Raw genomic sequence first — 19,865 nt, forward strand, 5'->3', positions numbered from 1 at the left:
AGGCACTGTAAGTAGTAGCATCAGTAAGTTCATCAATTGGATTCATAAAATTAAACCTAACTAAATTAGTACCTTCACTGACAGATCAAATTCCTCAGAGAAGGCAGCTTCAAAAAAAAAAAAAAAAAAAAAAAAAACTCTGGCAGGAAGCAGATAGCTTCCAACCCTATTTGAAACACTTGAAGCTATCTGCTTTGGCATATGGCTTATGGTATAACCAGAATTAAGAAGAGTCACACTGTTTCTTCTAGTTGATTTTATTGTTGCATATTAATAACACCGACACAGTTGATATCAGAGTGATCCCTTATGGGACAAGTGCCATAATGCATATTATGAAACAGAAAATCAGTGTAAAGTGTGGAGCAGCACAGCATCTGTTTAAAAAAAAAAAAGTCAATGCCATGAAAACTTGTGGTATTGGACCTCACTGAAAAAAAATTAGGAAAGGCCTAAAGTTCACAAACTTCCCAAAACACAAAAAAAGCCATGTGCATCTCCCTCAGTTAATCCATCAGAATTTAATTCCATGAAAGACTTTTTCCAAATTCAGTGTTTCAATTTTCTAAGTATTTCATATTCTTTACTATAAGAGAGCACAGTAAGCTGTTCTATTCTACACACAATTTGCCCCAAAAGAGTGAAGGAATATACGATCACATTGTCCTCTAGCTTTAAACAGCTATTTCAACCAGTACATATACATGTAAACAGAATGCCTAAATAAGGGCTTAAAAACAATTTCACAGAAGTATCCCAGTTCAGCTATTTGTGCTCTTTATTTCAAAAAACCCAAAGTGCCAAATACAAGCAGAAAGTTTCAACTATTGCAATCTAAATTAAGAATGATCCCATTTGCTTGTGTGAATTTATAGAAATCATTTAAAGCCACAATTCCAATTAGTTCAAAAGGGATGAGAACAGGAATACATTTACAGTAGCTGCACAGCTTGCATGGCCAAATTCTCAAAAATAAATTTTAAACTTATTAACAAGTAACTGAATGTACAGGTGTTGACAGTTTAACGTAACTCAAGAATAGACAACTACTGTACTGATACCAAATTTGTTAATGCATAATCTATCTGAAAAAATATACAAAAGCCAAAGTTATTACATGAAATTAAAACCCAGTTTTAAAAAGTGCACAGTAAAAACTGAAGGTAATTACTATATAAATTATCCACAGAGTGTACGTGTCCTGGTTTAGATACAACATGAAGTTCTTTTAGAAATGTTAAGTATTTTAAAGCCATTTACAGCACCAATCCCATTTTTTTCTAGATCAAATACCACCCCTGCTTCCTGTAACAAACAGGAACTGGACGACGAATGTTCAGTATCTGCATTCTGTGCAGCAGCAGCCTCCACAGACAGTTGACGAGCCAGGAACTATCGACTTTTGTTCTTTTTAGAGTTTCCCTGTAACAAGAAGAAGCTAGTTAATACAGTGTATAGTTCAGATAAGAATACTATGCAGACAACATATAAAACCCGAGGTCTGGTATCTTATCGTACAGCAAGCAAGGAAGCACAGTAAAACTGAGAATAAGCAGTCCAGTGTTAATAACAGAAGCTTGTAACTGCTTGTTCTGAAAATTTCTGTCCTTACAAGCATAACAGAGGGAAAGAGTACCAGAGCTTTCAAACAAGTACAACAGTACCTTACTTTAATTCAAACCTATGGTAAATGAGATATCTGAGTTATGTCCCACAACATTCAGTTGTATTAGCACCATTAACATTTTAAGGACACCGAAGGCAAGTTAAATCATAATTTGCCCTTCGGTAATTCTTCAAGTATAAACCTTATAGGATAATTGCCTCAAATGAAATTGATTCTCCACCCTAACATTTTGTTCCAAAACAAATTTGACTTCAGCTTAGTCTACACAGAATATTCTTAGTTCAGAAAAGGATTTATTACGTGACAACCATATTACATTTGACTTTCAGCAATTCTCCACAACGCAAACATGCAGCTTAAATTTTGTACAGTAGTTACTTGCTGGCAATTCTCCATTTTCCTATTTCCTTAGGATAACATTTGTTTTTCTAATGGTTTAATTCCATTGAAATGAAAGTGATGCGGTTTGTTTTCTACAATTGATAGCATCCGAAATGCAAAAAAGTGTGTCTACTGTTATGAGATTATGACTTACTTCCTTAGAGACAGAGTACCCCTTCAAGTTTTATAATTACGACAGGTTAAAAATTCCACAAAACATTTTATAGAAACATGAAGCGATATGGTCAGTATACAGAGCTTCCTTCTAGAAGCAAGAGCTTATATACAAAAAAGTAACCTTAAAGAGCACAATGTCAAGCCAAAATACTCAAACATCTGAAGGAAAATGTGAAGGAAGTCTACAAATAAAAATCACTGTCATGGGGTGTCTAATCAAAACATAGATCTTCATACACACACCCCTCAGTGAAACCTGCATCCATGCATTCCACAGTTAAGGAGAGTTATTTGTTTCACAGCCAAATGAGTGAAGGATAAAGACCTTCACAACATACACTTCTTCCTAGAACCTTCAGGATAGGATATACCATAGTTTAAGCTTTGACTGTTCAACAGCAGACTACTATACATGTATTCTTCATCATAAAGTAGAAAAACTTGCTTCTGGTAAATGAATAAACTCCTTGCTTGGAAAAAATAAATGTATGTGTGACTTTCTCAGAAGTTCACAGAAGAATTTAGGTGGCAACTTTTTCACTCCCACATGAAAAAAAAAAAAAACAGGCCAGCTAGAATATAGAAGTAAAGCAGAGGAGAAAAAAACAATTGCCAGGACAGGAGCACAGGACGTTATCATAAACATCCTATATCATTAGACAGAATTGCAAATAGCTTTATTTTCACCAGATTAAAAAAAAAAAATTTGATCTTTCACAGGATACACTTTAAATTTGCATACTTTGAAGCAGTGATATACAGCATGTGCTCTTTCATACATGTACGTTTCCAAAAATATTATTTTTGAAAATATGCCTGACTAGGTTTGGAGTTTTCTTTCCAGTTGGCCAAGAGTAAGAACTACAGCTTGTTGATTAATTTGTGAAAGGGTATTACTACGGGCACGCTAAATGCAACCCACAGAACTCCACTAGCCAGTGTCTACTGTCAACACTTGACAACTTACCTTACTAGTCATTTTTAGTGTATCAATTTCTTCCCTTTGTTTAGTTAAGGTCTCGTTCATACTGCATAGATGGTCACTCATCATACTTAACTGATCCTCATAGCTTCTCTTTGTTGTCATCAATTCATCCTATTAGGACGAAAAACAAAGAAGTCCACAATTTGAAGCCTTTGATCAATATTAGAAAATGTCTGCTTTGCCAGTTGTCACCATCTCCACTTAGTGATCTACATTTTTGATACTAGGTATGTGTAATTAGACCAAATTGCACTTAAACCATTGAAATTATATCAATGAATCATAAATTGCAATTAAACCACTGAAAAATATCATGACAAAAAAATGTCAGTAGTTACTTCCTTTCACCTCAAGACTTATGCACAGTATTTCCCCTGTAATTTTGTTTAGTTTCTTTAATTTTTTTTCAGCTTTGTATAGCTTATGTAAAAGCTGAACAGCTAGATTTTCGCTTCCAAACAAGACACAGGTAAAATCTATAGGATTAGAACACTGCCTGTACATGAACACATGCAGCTCATGAAGCTGAAGGAATCAGCAACTCACATGCAGTTGCAGAGCGATCTTTCTGGCCTTAAAAACATGGAAGGACACTGTGCATTACTAGAACATAGCGATGAATGGATACAGACTCTTTAGGAGCGACAAGATGGGAAGGCAAAGAATCACACTCTATGTGAAAGAGTGGTTAAAACACAGTTAAGATCTTATAAGCAGGAATCACACAATAACAAGGGTAATGTGGTAGGCATCTGATACAAGTACTTAATCTCACTGCTAAAACCCTAATCCTCATGAGGGATTTTAACCCCTCCACTATCTTCTGGAAGGACAAGGTGGTATGCTTGCAATTTAGGAGTTCTTTTTAGTGTTGTAAAGGATTTATCTAGTTCCCAATAAATTTGCTGTTACAGTTTATCTTACTGTTAAAAACAACTTCTTAAAAGATTATCCCAAAATTATCTCTGCTTAATATTAAAGTATCCACCCACAAAAAATGACAGAGGCTTTTTTAAGATTTTCAGTAACAGGTGCTAGAGTGGATTAAGGATTCCATGTTTGATCTAGGAGACTGCACTATCATCGTTTTCCTAGTCCTGTTTAAGTTAAATGAACGAGTATGGAGTCAACCTCGCCAGTACCACACCTAATACTGTAAGGAGTAGAAGACACTAGAGAGGAAAAAATAGATGTTAAGTACTGCTCATACATTAAGTAATCCTCCCCTCAGAGAGGGAAACGAGACACTGAAATATGTCATACAACTCTGCATTTAGACATACAGAAAACACATTTTCATAAAAAAGCCTTGACATCAAATGTGCTAAAAACACAGGCATGGCTACTACCACCTTTTCTTTACAAGAATATTTCACTTCAACTTTATACATGGATTTGAAGTGTATGACTTCTTTTCTCTACATACCCTTAGTTTTTATATCTCTCACTAAGGACCTAGATGAGGCAGGACTGTGCTTGGTGGTCTTTCTCCTTCACCTTCCTCTTACACACAATTAACTATGCATCTATTATGTCATTTAATATTTTACTTGCCTGTAATCTACTGATGTTTTGACTAGCTAGTTTCAATTCTTCCGTGAGTGATTCCTTGGACTTCTCCGCTAAAGACAGTCTTTTGGCAAGTGCTCGACACTGTCAATTCAAGCAGGATAAGGAGGGTAGAAAGGAAGAAATTTAGTTCTACAGTATCGTCTTGTGCCATCTTTAACTGATTACTTTGAATGTTTCCATTTTTCTGGAAGCCTTATATATTCAGGTATTAATCAGAATCTGTGTACATTTTTTAATACAAAGATAATGTTAATGTTAAACTTTTTTTCATTTTACAGAATTACCATATTACCACTTGTCTAAACTTTATTTTTATCACATTATTGCTAGGAAAAAAAATTAATAAAAAAGCACAACTCACTTCATACTATTGATACTCAAGTATCATAGAAAGATGGTTTACTATGTCATCTACTATTAAAAAAATAATTTTAAGATGATTTGGTTACTTGTACAAATCAAAACAGCCACTATGTTCAAGAATTACCTAACAATTTGAAAAGAAGAGGAACTTAAAAAGACTGAATTATTTTGTTAATTATTAATTTTAAGTACAGCTTCTCAGGAGAGTTGTTTTTATCACTTCATTATATGCTCAAGTATTTCTTTTAAATGACATCAGCATTATTTTAAGATGAAGTCAAAAATAGCCTGGTAACTAATACCAGCCATTTCACCTTATAGAAGCAGACCAATACATGATACACATTGTAATTCTTAATGCAACAAAGAAAACACTAATAAAAGCCTTTTTTAAAAAAAGAAGTCTGTCTATACCCTCCATTGTTACACATACAATACCACAGATGAAAACATATTCCAGGAACACATTTTTCTCAGATATAATGTACTATATATTTAACACTTGTTTATGGAAAATTCAAAAAGCATTTTTCAATACAAACACCGCCTGTATGCTCACCTCAGCATGAAAGTGTACTGATTTGCTGTCAGCAAGCTGTAGATGAGATGTAAGTTCTGCTATCCTTGCCATATAGTGTTTTTTTATCAAGTCTTCCCGAGACTCAACATCTGGAGCCTGGTAAATCAAAAATTGAAACAGACACATATAAGTTTAATAGACTGAATACTTCACAGTGCATCACAACAGAGTCTTCTCTATTGACTTCCCTTCCCTCCTGATGCTCAATATATCCAAAAGCATTAAGTTCCCCAAACCACAACAGACAAATTAGAGGTCAGATCAACTGACGATGCCTATTTAGTGTCATATTTCCTCTAAGGACAACAAGATGACCAAGGATGCAAGAAGTTTGCTTGATTTAACATATCAAGTCTCTGATGAAAATAAAAAACCACTGCAGAAGTAAACTCATTCTACCACCTTAAAAAAAAAAAAAAAAAAAAAAACACCATACTACTAAACACTTACTGGCTTTCCCAGCAAGGAAAAATTCCTCCACATAACTAAGTTTCAGAGTTCAGAGTTTCAGAAGCTCACAAACTCTCAGAACAGTGCACGTTCCAGAAGTTCATTTACACATGAGGGTGTTTTGTTGTTTTTTTTTTTGGTGAAGTAGTGGTTTATAACTTGGGCAGCTTTCATGTGATTTCTCAATACCTCCAAGTTCAGCCCTATGCAGCAGCTTCTAAGACCTGGTATCAGCTATTACCTGACTCCCACCCCCATTTTAATCATTCCTTCAGGAAAAAAAAAAAAAAGATGGAACTAAAATACATGTCAGTTCCCTGCAATAGCAGAAAGCCAAAGCACTGAATCTTACTCTTAAGTTCTTGGTGTGGCAAGTGTTGTGCTATAGTAGTGCTAAAGGAAGAGTTAACATTTGGTCTGACAGGCAGCCCTATATTTCTTTCAGTATAACCTCTGGTTTGGGATAGCCTGTTAAAACACAGACATACAGCCAGTGACTTTTTCTACACCACTCCCAGCTTAAGCCCCTTCTCAGGAAATTAAGAATTGAGGCCTGGAATCCACTTAGGGTTCCTAAGGAAAGCATTGATCTCTGCACTCTTACTGAAACTACAGAGAACAGACCTAGGCTACAGCTCGTACTGTTCCAGGCCACTTACACGAATAAAAGATACAGTTCACTATACAGAACAAAAACATATATACATGATTTCAGAAGCTTGAAGATATGGTACACAGACTACCTGAGTGATTCATGCCATTATTTTATGGTATTCTTGATATTTAATTACACCTTTAGAATAAGGTTAACAACTAAATTATTTACCATATATAATTGGATAACATTTAAAATAGATTACCTTCTCATTATCAGTAGTTATAGTCAACATCCCGACCTAAAACATGGAAGAAAATACACATGAAGTGAGGATTGCAAAAATAGGTACCTGTCATAAAAGGACTTTAATAAAACAATCTTGAAACAGTTAAAATTAAGAATTAAAATTAAGAATTAAAATTAAGATTTTCCACATGTAACATAAAATACAGCACAATATACAGGAATGCCTTGAACAGAATTAAAGGTGACACCAATTCTCCAAATATTAAGTATCCCTTATCTCAGGATATACACATGGCAAGAGCAATAAAAACAACAAGATGCAGCTAGCTTATCTGATTATGCAACTACTTGATCATATGCACATGAAAAAGCAATGTTTCAATGCACTAAGGTGTCTAAATTACACAAGAAAAAGGAAACCTAAGGAAAAAAGGAAAAGGAAATCTATCTTGGATTTCTTGAGTACCTGATGAATTCCTTTCTTTGCAGTTTGACTAATAAATTTCATTGACAGCTTAGTGTAAAGCCCTGACAGAACTCTACCAGCGGGATGTATGTGATTAACTAGTTTCATGTAAGACTATTTTCATACTCAGTCAGATATTTCTTCCTGACCCAATAGGACTTTATATAGGTTTGGGTCTATGAACAATATTTTTGTTATGCTGACCTATCATTTACATCAAGCACTGTGACTAGAAAAAAAATCTCCTCAAGCTCCTGAAGGATGAAATATGTGATCAAGAACTTAAAATGCCAGTTTACATCAAAGCATGTAATTCCAAAACTGGTTAAACTTGATGATCTGAAAGGTCTTCTCCAGCTTAAGTGAGTCTACAAAAAACAACCCATTGTTTGTTTGTTTGTTTTTTATGCTGGAACAGGAAAGTGGTGAGGAAAAAAACTCAAATTCTATTGAATGCTTGTGTTAACAGATTATTTAATGTCTTACAGATGACAGCCCTGTTAATACCATTTCAGAAGCAGCAACTCAGAGGAAAGGGCAATCCTTTTAAAATATTCATTATAAACAGCAAAAAGCTATTTACCAACACAGGGAAACAACACAGAATTCATGCCATATCCAAAAGCAATCGATGTTCATAGCAACCCAAGTTGTATGAACCTATGCAGGTTATGTAAAATTAATGATCCAGAGAATACTGGAAACTTGAATGACTTCAAGTTAACTTTGTTATACTACATGGACCTATAGTAAGTCTCTTAGCTCTTTTAAAAATACTAGTTACCTACTTCTGTTTGCTTTAACATATTATGGATATGTTAATACCAATCATTTCCTCCTCAGTCACAGAAGTACAGCACCACAAGAATCCCTCTATTATACTGAATAGCCAAAGTCTCAAAAGCCAAGAAATTCCAAAATCTGAACAAAGTATCAGCAAGCCAAATCTAATGTAATTGGAAATGTAATGAACCCAAGCATGATTGCATTTCAACACCAAACCACTTCCATTATTAATGTTTCACTGATCAAACAGTACTACTACTAAAATGTGTTTTTTTTTTTCCCATTGAAGGAAAGAAAGTCACTTACCAGACTAGTACTTTTAATAGGTTCCCTCTGACTCTTTTCTGTTGTTTCCTCTTTTTGTTCAATTACATTTGGCAAAACAGAACGTTCTTGTACAGTTTCAGCTAAATATCCACTAAGAGAGTTCTTCAGTTTTTGGTTTTCTTTCTCTAGTTTTATTTTAGCTAGTTGCGCCTCCAACATCCAGTGTTCTTTTTCTTGCTCAAGTTTTGCAATTTTCTCTAAACTCTGCTGGACCTTTAGGATAGAAGTTCACAGTTCATGTTAATCAACACAGAAAAAACACAGCCCAGGAGTTGTTTGAAGAGAGAGTTATCTCAAATCATAACACAAATGAGCTAGTGAATAACAAAGCAGTAGGCTGGATTCTGTAGGTTGAACTGTGATCATCTATGACATGCACAAACATCCCCCCCAGCTTGTCCAAATAAGAAAAGCTATGGAACAGTATATAACCTTTCACTCCACACATTTCTACTCAACATCTCATCTCAAATAATAGATTCTGAACGTGGGCCACTACAAAAAAATGCAAGTATTTTTCTTTTACAAAAGTTCAAGGACACTAACACAAGAACAGCCTGAACATTTGAGCTAGTAAGAGAAGTTTTAGTCAGTACTTCAAATTAGCAAGTCCCACTCATAAAGAGGTGGGCAGACTGTATAGGGCCGTTTAAATACCATTTAGTCTCCCTCTGCCTTATCTTCCAGAAAAGGAAAAACACACTTCAAAAACACTGAAGACAGTACATAAAATTAGAAATGAATATTCCAGTTTGAGCTGTTCTTTTACTCTAAAAATGATAAGTAAGACATCTGTAGTTACTTTATGACTCAGTATGTGCCTTTATGTACAAACAACCACATACAAACATAGGTAGACTATTCAGTACTACTTTCCTTTACAACATTTATTATTAGACATCAGTACAATTTATACCAGAATACCTGTTGTGCAAGACCTTCTCTACTTTCTGTGGAACTCAGAAGAACTCTACGATTGGCTAAAGCCTCTTCATAAGGCACTGAATCTGCACAAGGCTGTGAAAGGATAGAAAACATGTTTCACAATAGATCAGAGTACGTATTTTACATTTATTTTCTTATTGTCCTTCATACTTCACTAGAGGGAAGAAAAATACATTCTAAATATTTATAGCAGACAGTAGAAAAAATGGTTCCATGGTTCAAACTCAAAGAAAACCATTGCCTTCTCTCCCCAAAAATGCATACAAAGTTCTTTGAGCACCTTTTACTTGTGTGCTACTTGGTGACCAAATGTATCTGAGGTCCACTTAGATATCACAACATAATGGTTCTCAATAAATCACTTCGCCGTGAAGTACATCATAACTTTTTTTTTCAACTATAAAGGGAACAGAGGGGAGATCTGTCTTCCAGTGAACACAAGTATAAAAATGTCATTCACACCATATTCTTGGTGAACGTGGCAGGAAGTTTAAATAAGTAGTTATTAGTCTCAGAGTCTTAGTGCAGATATTTTTGGAACTGGTTAATAGCAGAATCAACACATACTGTCAATTTTGAGAGCAACTACGATCTAATCACTTCAATAGTATTACTGCTGTATGGATCCCATTCTCCTCAGCCAAAAACTCTCCTTGAGAGAAATCCATTCCAAATGCTGAAAACCAATGGTCTAGAATAGCAACTAAATTATGCCTTCTCTGTGCAAACATGCTAACTGAACAAACCTTCTTCAAAGACTTCATGTAAGCAACCGCCTTTTTCTTGTACTGCAGCATACACTCAGCTGAAAGAGGGCTGATGAACTCTGTTCCTCCTTTTGGGCCATAGCTTAACGAAGCAGTGAAATGATCCAAGTTGTTGCTAAAGAACGAGGCAATCTAAACATAAAGAAGTCACTTTTTGAATTAAGTTGAATACAATGACAGAGCAATAACTCATTCAAGAGAAAGACGAGCATTTAGTGAAACTGAACTTCACAAGAAGAAACTTAAAGAAGCTACAGGCTCCTCTACATAGCTTGGACCTTACTAAACATCCTCTTTACAATATCTACTCTTATTATACATAGTTTCTAAACATATGTCCTGAAAGTACCTTTCATTAAGCCCGTACCATGTAGTTAATAGTATTAGAGGTACACCTAGATTTCTCAAATAAAAATTTTATTGAAAAAAGCTCAAGTTATTGCATTATATTAAGACAAAAATTTACATTACCTTGCCCATTCCATTTGTTAAAGACACAACAGAGGACAAAATACAGTCATTTGTAGTTATGAGTTTCTGTGTGACAGTGGGAACCTCTTGTTCTAATGTAGCTTTCTGACTGTAGTGCTTGGAAATGTCTAGAAAAAGAAAAACACTTATGTAAATTATGTTTCTGTCTATTCAAGCAACCATCTCCAAATTCAGCTAATGACCTTGGGTTTTGAACAATTCTCTCCTCTGTAAGTGAGTTGTACAAGTGTTTAGTCTGGATGCTTCTAGTTATTCAACTGTTTAAGATCAGAAAGAACAGTTATTACGTCTGTTACGGAAGGCAGAATAAAAGGGTATATTTATGTTTTGCATCCCAAAAATCATAGCTGTACAGGGGAGCCAAACTCCCACTGAACCTAGCATTTGATTTCAAAATTATACTTCCCACTTCTACATATTTACATCAGGACACTAAAGATATAATTATTATTAATGTTCAGTATCTGAGCCTTAAGCTTACATGACTTAGAAGTGTAGGGTATTTTAATTCTGTCAGAGCAAGCCTAAAATTCTACTAAAAATTCAGAAAATCGCTTCCTATAATCTCAAGTTCTTTCAGGTAAAATCAATAGACTAGTTTTCTGAGAGAGAAAGACAAAAAGAAATCCACTACACATTTTTTGAAGGTAATTTACAAGGAAATATTAGCTTCCATATGCTAATAAATTTCAACAATATCAAAATAAAAAACTCAAATATTTATCATGTAAAACAGATGTTCTTAATCATGGTGTTGTTAAAATTAACAGGCATTTCACAAGTAAACATTTCACAGCTATTTTACAATCAAGTACTTTTGCTACAAAAGGGAGAAATCCCAGGTCATCACCACCAGAAATTTTAGCTTGAGGCAAGGTTAAGCAATTGGAGAACCATTTGAGTTATAAAGGGAGGGTAAAGAGAAACTACAAATCAAGAATTGTCGAGTATGTGAGCATGAGACATTACACACATCTCTGTTGCTAACTAATGAGTTCTAAAAACTTTCTTCAGTACTTTTTCTGTCCTCTATTTTGAAGAAGTTGTACTGAGATTACATTACAGCAACTATACCAAGAGTATGCATCAATAAACTTATCTATGCTACAATACTCTCTGGCATAGTAGTACCTCATGTCGTTTGAGGTCTCTGCAAGTCTAAAGTCTACAAAACTCTACCATCAAATTTTTTTTTTTTAAAAAGGACCCTGTAAAACGGGTCAGTGCTATTGACATTATTGCTAATTGAACAAAAACAACATATATTTTGTTTAAATTAAGACATTAGTATTTATGCAGCTAACCGGTATCAAAACAATTCAACTATACTAATTACTCTCCCTACAAACAGCTACGTAGTATAGAAGCTATTGGATATATAGAATTGTATGGACTAAACAAATGTTTTAAAACTCCCTGAGTATTAACCAAAGAGCACTCCACTAAAAATCCAGCAACCGAAGAGTACTCCACTAATCCAGTATATCCACAACCTTTTGATAAAAGAAAAGCCATTTACAAGCAGGAAATTTTGCTTTAATTATGAAACTGTCTTCTTCATAAACTTTGGTTATACAGTCATGTTAAAAAAAAAAGTAATCAACCTAAAAATTGTAAGGAATCAACAAAGAAGCAAAGCTGAAAGCAACCACTAGTTCTGCAGTCTCACCTTTTAAAATGTCATGAGACCCACGAAGACTTGCTGCAATGCTTGTAAACACCGCGTTGTAATTTGTTCGAAGTAGTCCTTCTGGTTTTGTGCCTGAAGTACCATGTCAAAAGGGAAAAGACCTTAGCATTCAGTCACCAATGAAAAAATATCTTTGAAAGTCACCTAACTTTCAACTACTGAAAACATATTTGCTTGAATTACCTCTTCCTTTAATATTAAACATATACATACACTATATAAAATGCAGTTTATTAACGAATTCATGATTAAGAGACAGCAAATGACCTAGTGTCAATAGTATGATAAAAAAACTACAGTTGTTTCTTCTCCTCTACGGTGAACTACAACTAAAATGTGGTACATGGGATTATAGCATAATTTTAAGGCCTGCATTGTGTCCATGTCTCTCCAGATGGAAGAGTGCTGAGCATTAAAGAAATATCCTACAGCACACACTCCCAGCCACGATAAAAGAGGGTCCAATATGACACAGCGTTCTGCAGAACTCATTTGCCCCATAGTTTAGACTGTACCTAAAAAGTAGCCACAATCTTGTTTTTCCTGTATCAAGAAGTGTTACTTAAAAAAAAAAAAAAAAAACTGGCCCAAAAGGAATACTAATACCTCCCAGCCTCAATGCAAGTGAGCCAAAACTGGCACTTACTTGGTAGAGCAAGAAGACTAATATATGTGTGTAACTTCTCAAAGACCGCAGTCAGCCTCTTCATGTCTCTGTGTAATTCCATATTTCTAGCTCTTAAAGCAGCTGTGCAAAGAGAAGACTCACACTCTTCTTCCAAACTAGGAATATATGAATTAAAAAAAAAAAAAAAACACAAATGAGTATGTTTAAAAAAAAAAACGGTATTTTTGGGGGTAGATAGCTAGTACTCTCTACATCCCCAATCCAAAGTAACAATAAACTGGGAATTTATATTAGAAAGGTTAACTTATTAGAGGAACTTACTAAAGGTACAAAGAAAGCATAAAAAAACCTTTTCTTTATTCCTTAACCCAAACCTCTTTTTAAATATTCCTTTGCACTGATAATTCACCTTCCTTTTGAACAAATATTTTCACTGCATAAGGAATGTGCATCTCGCCAAGTTCTACTAAATTACTCTAATTGCTGCATGACAAATAATCTTCAGACAGGCTCAAAAAATTAACAGCTTCAGTGTATAATGTCTGAATAGTATCAGCGCTACTGAAAAACATGATTAAGAAACATTAAAGCTTCACCTGTGAGGGAATAAAAATTTTAAGATATATGGTTTTAGGTCTAATGTACAGCTGAAAAAAAGCATAATCTAAAGGCTCAAAAAACAGCAGGCAAAGAAAAAAGTTCTGATTTTAAATCTAAGGTGCATTAAGGACTGACTTAATATTGAGTTGTAGATGCTACCAATGCTGCAAATCTGACACAGTAACCCTTTATTTTAATCTATTAAATCAAAAGTACCTTTTTAACTGATAAGGAAGAATCTTTCTTAAAAAGCATAAGTATGAAGCTAAGTGTTCTGAGAAGGCCTTCAATTTCACAGCTGTTTCCTAGAAAGAAAGATAACAAGTAGGTATTTTTGCTCTGTAAAGATCTTTTTCAGTGATGAAAATCATAAATCTTACCAGGACCGTCACAGTATCTTCAGTAATACTCTCAAACAAGTGAAGCATTCCTTCCTCCAGAGGGCGAACATACAAAGCATTTTCATGAAGATACTGTGAGAACTAAGCACAGAGAGATTTTAAAATGGTGCTTGGTGAAGGCTCTCAAACTATTTTAAGATAACAATTTACACTTTGCAAAGTACCTGTAACTTGAAATGATCCCCAAGACATCGTTAACAAAACAGTCAAGTGTACAGCCCCCTTTTCTTACAGGGCACACAAACACATACCTTGAGGGAAAGTGAGAAATAGTGAAAACTATAATGGAAATCCAGGCAAAACTTTGCCACTGTGCCCTATATCTCCCTTTAACTGCCATGCACAGCACACCAAACTCCTGCTTTTTTGGCTATAAACACTTTCATTATTTGTTTCATTACATCAAATTAAGGCTAGATCCATGCACCCATTAAGCCATCAAAACAAACTGTCCTACCTTCCTCCCAGCTGTTCACGTGTCAGCCCTCATCCTGTGCACAAGCATTTATTTGAACATGCTGTGCAAGAACTAAACTGAGTTAAAACTGACAGCAAGAGAAACGTATTTTAATTTTTATCTGTTCACAGTCCAGTTTGCCACACGGGGAAAAGTACACTTTTGTCAATACAAAGGATGGAGGATGGAGGAGTAACTAAACAAACGGAGAACTGCTGCTTTCAGGAACTGTATCAGGTTAGAGAAAATTTGAAACATGGGTGTTATAGAACTGCCTGACTTTCCTAAAAAGTACTTATATTAATTTTATGGCTAATTTCTCCTTTAAAAAAAATATGCCTGGAAACAAAGGTATTTACTCTTAAACTCTTCAAAATGAACACTGGTGGTACTGTTAACATTTATAAATGTGATTATAAACACCACAGAATTACAGAAACTTTTTCCACAGATTGACATAGGCAATTGACATATCAAAAAGTCATACTGTTTTTTTAAATTTATCCCACAAAAGATACCTTCACCTTTGATTATTTATACTACAGTAGTAGCTACAGATCCCAGGCAAATAGGGTACAAGAAACTTTAGTTATTATTATTATTTTTTACTATTATTATGCTGCAGTAACACAGTGTTAACAAGAAGAGAGATGCGAAGCTCTCATTCATACATGCATATGTCTGGATGGAATTAAGGAGAATTCCTAAATCTAAGGAGGAAGAGCCACATGCAGAATGCTCCTGCCTTGTTGCAAGAGAGAGGACTGGAGTTATCTGGCACGATGCTGAAGCCCCAGTAGAACCCAGCAATCCAATACTTAAAGAGAAAACAAATACTTGAACCTGGAAGAGAATTGTCCACATCTACTTTGAGTGTTTGGTGGGGAAAAGAGCTTGAAAGCGCCAGACAAGACCTGGAGTTGGGGAAAAATAAATCAGCACAAGTGTGCTAAGCCACTACATGACACTTGTCTCATTTTCTCTACTGCGTTACGGGGAGGTTTTTGAAACACTCAGTGGAGGAGCTAAGATCACACTGAGAATATCTGCCAAACAGATAAGTTAATCAAAGATAAAGGAGCAACAGCAACTTCAAGAAGTGCAAAAAAGACATTTTGCTGCTGGAAAAAAAATTGCAGCAAAAGCTGTAAGGTAGAATGCACTGAAACATTTAGGTTGCAAATATACAGGAACAGAGGCAGGCTGCAAGAAAACAATTATGACAACAAACAAAGCCCGAACTGAATCCATCATCAGAAAAGAAGAATCAAATTACAGTTCTGATTAAGTTGCATGTTTCAGCTGTGTGAAAGCACTTTGCTGAAAAACAAAGAACTGTTAGTTAGGACATTAAGAGAAAACATGCATGAGAAGTGATGTCTATGAGACCTGATTTTATTTGCCTACTGCAAACTGCAATAGTGTTTATAGAATCCAATCACCGTGTTAGGCCACACAGAGACAGTTCCTACCCCAGAGAACTTGGAAGATAACAAAACTACATGGCCTTCACAAGAAGGATATGCCATTTTGAGTGTTGCTAGTGGCAGGAGCAGGAAAACACTGTTTTCAAACAAAGAGCTATGCTGAGCCTCCAAAAAATTAATTCTTGATTTAAATAGGTGAAAGGACTGAGAAGGTAAAAGTAACAGGATTTCTCCAGAACACCCACGTAAGCGTTTTGTTTTTTTTTTGACTCCAAAGAGATTGATGACCGTCCTCCCAAGAACAGAAATGTTTTGTGACAGTTAACATTGCTTATATACGTACTACACAGCCGTTTGATGAACAAAAAATTACATCCATTTCTAAATTAAGTCTGAGCCATGCAAACCAGTAAATTGAGATTTTCATCTGAACCCCAAAATACTAGGTCATTTAACTATCAACTTTAAAGCATGTTTGTCCACTGACACTATAAAGTCAACAAGTCAGATGCTAAAGCAATTTTTATTCCATAGCACCCATATATGGACTTCCTGAACAAACACTTGTGTGCAGTATTATCTTCTATGTTTCATGGCATAGAAGGAAAAATTCAAAAGGTGCAACTTGAGAACTCTGAAAGACACCCTAAAGTAAAAAAAAAAAAAATCTTCCCATGGAGTTGCATAAGTAGAGACAGGTCACATTTCTCTATAATTTCAACATGCTTTTCATCAGATGTCAAGCTTCACAACACTTACAGGAGGGGTCTTTACATAAATAGCCCAAAATCAGATTATATAGTTGATGTTTGACAAGCAGAGTCAAAGTTCTCACCTTTGTAAACCTAATTTACGTGCAGTTTATTTCACATCATAGTTACACAGTTCAAACACAAGACCTTCTGTCTTCTTATCTCCCATGCTACACAGTGCATTTTTATATTAACTAACAAATACACTTTAATTTGGCATTTAAAAAGCAAAATTTTGATTTGCCTATCATACTTCTCTTTTAACAAAGGCACAGGGGAAAAAGGAGTCTCTGCAACTATCCCCTTCCCCATATTCTGACAATTCACCCAACAGAAAAGACCTCTGATGCAGGAAAAGCTCTCAAACACATTTATATAGCATTCGGTAAAGGAGGTAGAAGTTTCCATAACTAAGATTATTCACTCGGTAAGGTCTACACAACTGAACATACTTACAGCTGAAATCAGTAAGCTTTACCTTCTGATTTAATGGTGATATAGTGTCTGTTGCAGAATCAATGGGAAAGATCTGGACCTTCTGCTCAGTGTACGTATGAAAGTTCAGAAGAGCTGTTACAAGCTCTTGAACAAAAGATAGTGCCTGGCCAGCAAGGTCTCGTAGCTTGAGCTGTAAAGACAGTTATAAAAGTGATTGCATTTGACACGTTCCCATTTAAATGTGCAAAATATTTGGTGGTTAGACAGAAGAAAAATGCTGACTTCTTTCCTGCCACTAGATCAGCATAAGACACATAACAGCAATTATCTACTTATAAACTTAAAAAATGAATTAATAAACTACAATTCCATTCAGAAGCATGTTTTTGTTCACTGAAGTGTTTTATTCCATACAACAGATGATGCTTGCTTTTGCTGTATTTCTCAAACTACAGGCCACAAGAACACTGAAGAGGTTGTTACAACTACACAAGCAATCTTTGAAATAAATACTTCAAGATCAATAGACTGATAGCTGACCACAGCTCAGTTCTTTCAGCATGATGAAAGCAAGAAATTTGTGACAACTATCTGTAAGGAAAATTAAGTACTAAAAAAAAAAACAAACAAACAAGTATTTTATTCTGGGGCTCTCTCCAAGAATAAAAGATGTCTGCTTCTATAATCAGCAATGCAATTCTCCCACCTGTACAGAACTGAGCTGCTGCTTGCATATCAGGGTGTTCTTTAGTTTCAGTGCAATTGGGAGATATCCAAGAAACAAATCAAAAATGGAGCATTTTGAAAATGCAAAGGCAATGGAGAAGAAAACCTTATTCTGTCGTGAATATGGAGTACAGAATAAGGGTGAAGTGACATTTCAGCCAAGGATGAGTTATCCTTCAGAGACATATTGGTAGTAGTGCAATGAAGTGTCAAATGAAGTGAATCTCAATTGTGGATCAGGGATAGCTGCAAATAATTAATAGTCATTATACTCAGTTTGTGTATCTTAGTTATCTACGCAAGAAAGGAACACAGACAATACTACTGTTTTGCTGTCCTTTCCGTTGCAGCTTGTGTTAATACAGCAGCATTTTGCCTCCACTGGCAGAGCCAGTCATAAAAATCTGTCCTGGAACATTTTCAAGACTGCAGATCTTGAAGTGTGAAGCTGGCTGACAGAATGCTACCAGGCAACAGTAAAGGGCTAAACTATGCATGAAGTTTTTCTGATTTTTTTCTATTACTCAGCAACAGGTCAAATTAAGATTTCCATCACAAAATTGGACACCAGGTCATCAGCTCTCACAAGAGACATATAATGTATGTTTTGGTCAGAAATATCTCATAAAACTAAATATCCCATAAAATGGGAGTGAACTCAAGTTCTCAAAATTACAATATTTATTCTTTCAAAAGATTACAACGTATTATAAATAGTAGTAATTTACCTAGTATACACCAACATAAAACTTACAAATGAAAACATTTTTCGGAGCTCCCGTGATATGACCAAAGAAGCTGAATTTGAGGGAAACTAAAGATACCTAAGCTACTTTTTTTAAAAAAGATTAAATCTTCTAAACTAAGGTAGATTTAAACTTTTAAAATGAAATGTTCAGGTTCTAACCTGAACAGGTTGACACAGTAAAACAGTATTTCAAGTGTTTGTCTTTAATAATAGTTATATTGGCATTTTTGTCATTCTTTCTATAAAGATGTCACTTTATTAATACTTAACAAAAATCACCAACTGGGAGTCAATAGACTAGCTCTAGGTCAAAGCAAGATAAGCAGATGACTTATTCCATATAAGAGTAAAGTCTGTCTTTAAGAAGTGCAGAGGCTTTGTGGACAGAAATTGTCTTGAAGTACCACAATAATAAGGAAGGTAGTCTATCTTCTGCCATTTTGGGTTGCTGAAACAACTGTTTTCATTCGGTATCTGAGTAGAAAGTTACTTCTTTACCTACGAAGTCAAAAAGTACTTACCTGATATCTTCTATTGTGCAATGGTATGTTCAGAGCATTATACCGATTTGATCCTGCAGAACAAAAATTGAGATGCATACATATTAAATCACATTTTATTAAAAAAATTACTGATATACAGTGATTCAAATGAAAAACTCACTGCAGTAATATTACAGTTTATGTAAGTAACTAGCTAAAAACATGAGAACAATGGACTTAATGAGGTTGGACTAACCATCCTCAACTTAGGAGCCATTACTATGACTAAACAGAGTCTGCCTATACTTGCCTCAGATTATAAATCAAATTATCTGAACACCCTAAATTTGATAGCAAACAATAGAATCTTCTTACCCAGAAGAACAATATTGTTCACTACATGAGTGAAAAGTCTTAAAAATCCTTATAGAATCCAAAGCTAATTTGACATTTCAGTTACATCCTAGCAACTGTCAAGCAAGATCAATGTATTCTTTCTTTAAAGAGCTCCTCTATGTACACAATTTGTTGATAGTTTAGAATAAGCTCTACTCCCCATATATTTCAGCCTTTGTTCCAGTTACAGAGCACCTGGGACAATTATTGAGATAAAAATTGGATCACTTTTTTTTTTCCAAAGAGGTAGACGTATATTTGTACCCAGAGAACAGCTTACAAAGTCTTAAGTATTTAAAAAAGAACATGTCCATTCTCAATTAAGTGCAATAAGCACCGCGATTTAAGTTGTCATAAA

The 19,865-nt window shown here is 34.9% G+C and overlaps 1 protein-coding gene across 2 annotated transcripts in view; it reads right to left on the bottom strand.

The window, feature by feature from the left end:
• Positions 1–241: 241 nt before the first annotated feature.
• Positions 242–19,865, bottom strand: part of PPP1R21 (protein phosphatase 1 regulatory subunit 21) — a 28,269-nt gene continuing 8,645 nt past the window's right edge. For both annotated transcript variants that reach the window (XM_068675846.1, XM_068675847.1), the window contains exons 8-22: positions 19,151–19,203; positions 17,196–17,345; positions 14,061–14,162; positions 13,897–13,985; positions 13,099–13,235; positions 12,432–12,524; positions 10,742–10,869; positions 10,250–10,402; positions 9,483–9,575; positions 8,538–8,771; positions 6,996–7,031; positions 5,665–5,781; positions 4,725–4,823; positions 3,153–3,281; positions 242–1,422 (exon numbers count right to left, since the gene is read on the bottom strand). In XM_068675846.1, the coding sequence (XP_068531947.1) occupies positions 1,393–1,422; positions 3,153–3,281; positions 4,725–4,823; positions 5,665–5,781; positions 6,996–7,031; positions 8,538–8,771; positions 9,483–9,575; positions 10,250–10,402; positions 10,742–10,869; positions 12,432–12,524; positions 13,099–13,235; positions 13,897–13,985; positions 14,061–14,162; positions 17,196–17,345; positions 19,151–19,203 (1,643 nt within the window). In that variant the 3' untranslated portion in view covers positions 242–1,392. The remainder of the gene's footprint in view (positions 1,423–3,152; positions 3,282–4,724; positions 4,824–5,664; positions 5,782–6,995; positions 7,032–8,537; positions 8,772–9,482; positions 9,576–10,249; positions 10,403–10,741; positions 10,870–12,431; positions 12,525–13,098; positions 13,236–13,896; positions 13,986–14,060; positions 14,163–17,195; positions 17,346–19,150; positions 19,204–19,865) is intronic.

The sequence above is a fragment of the Anas acuta genome, chromosome 3, assembly GCF_963932015.1.
Source record: "Anas acuta chromosome 3, bAnaAcu1.1, whole genome shotgun sequence".
Taxonomy (NCBI): domain Eukaryota; kingdom Metazoa; phylum Chordata; class Aves; order Anseriformes; family Anatidae; genus Anas; species Anas acuta.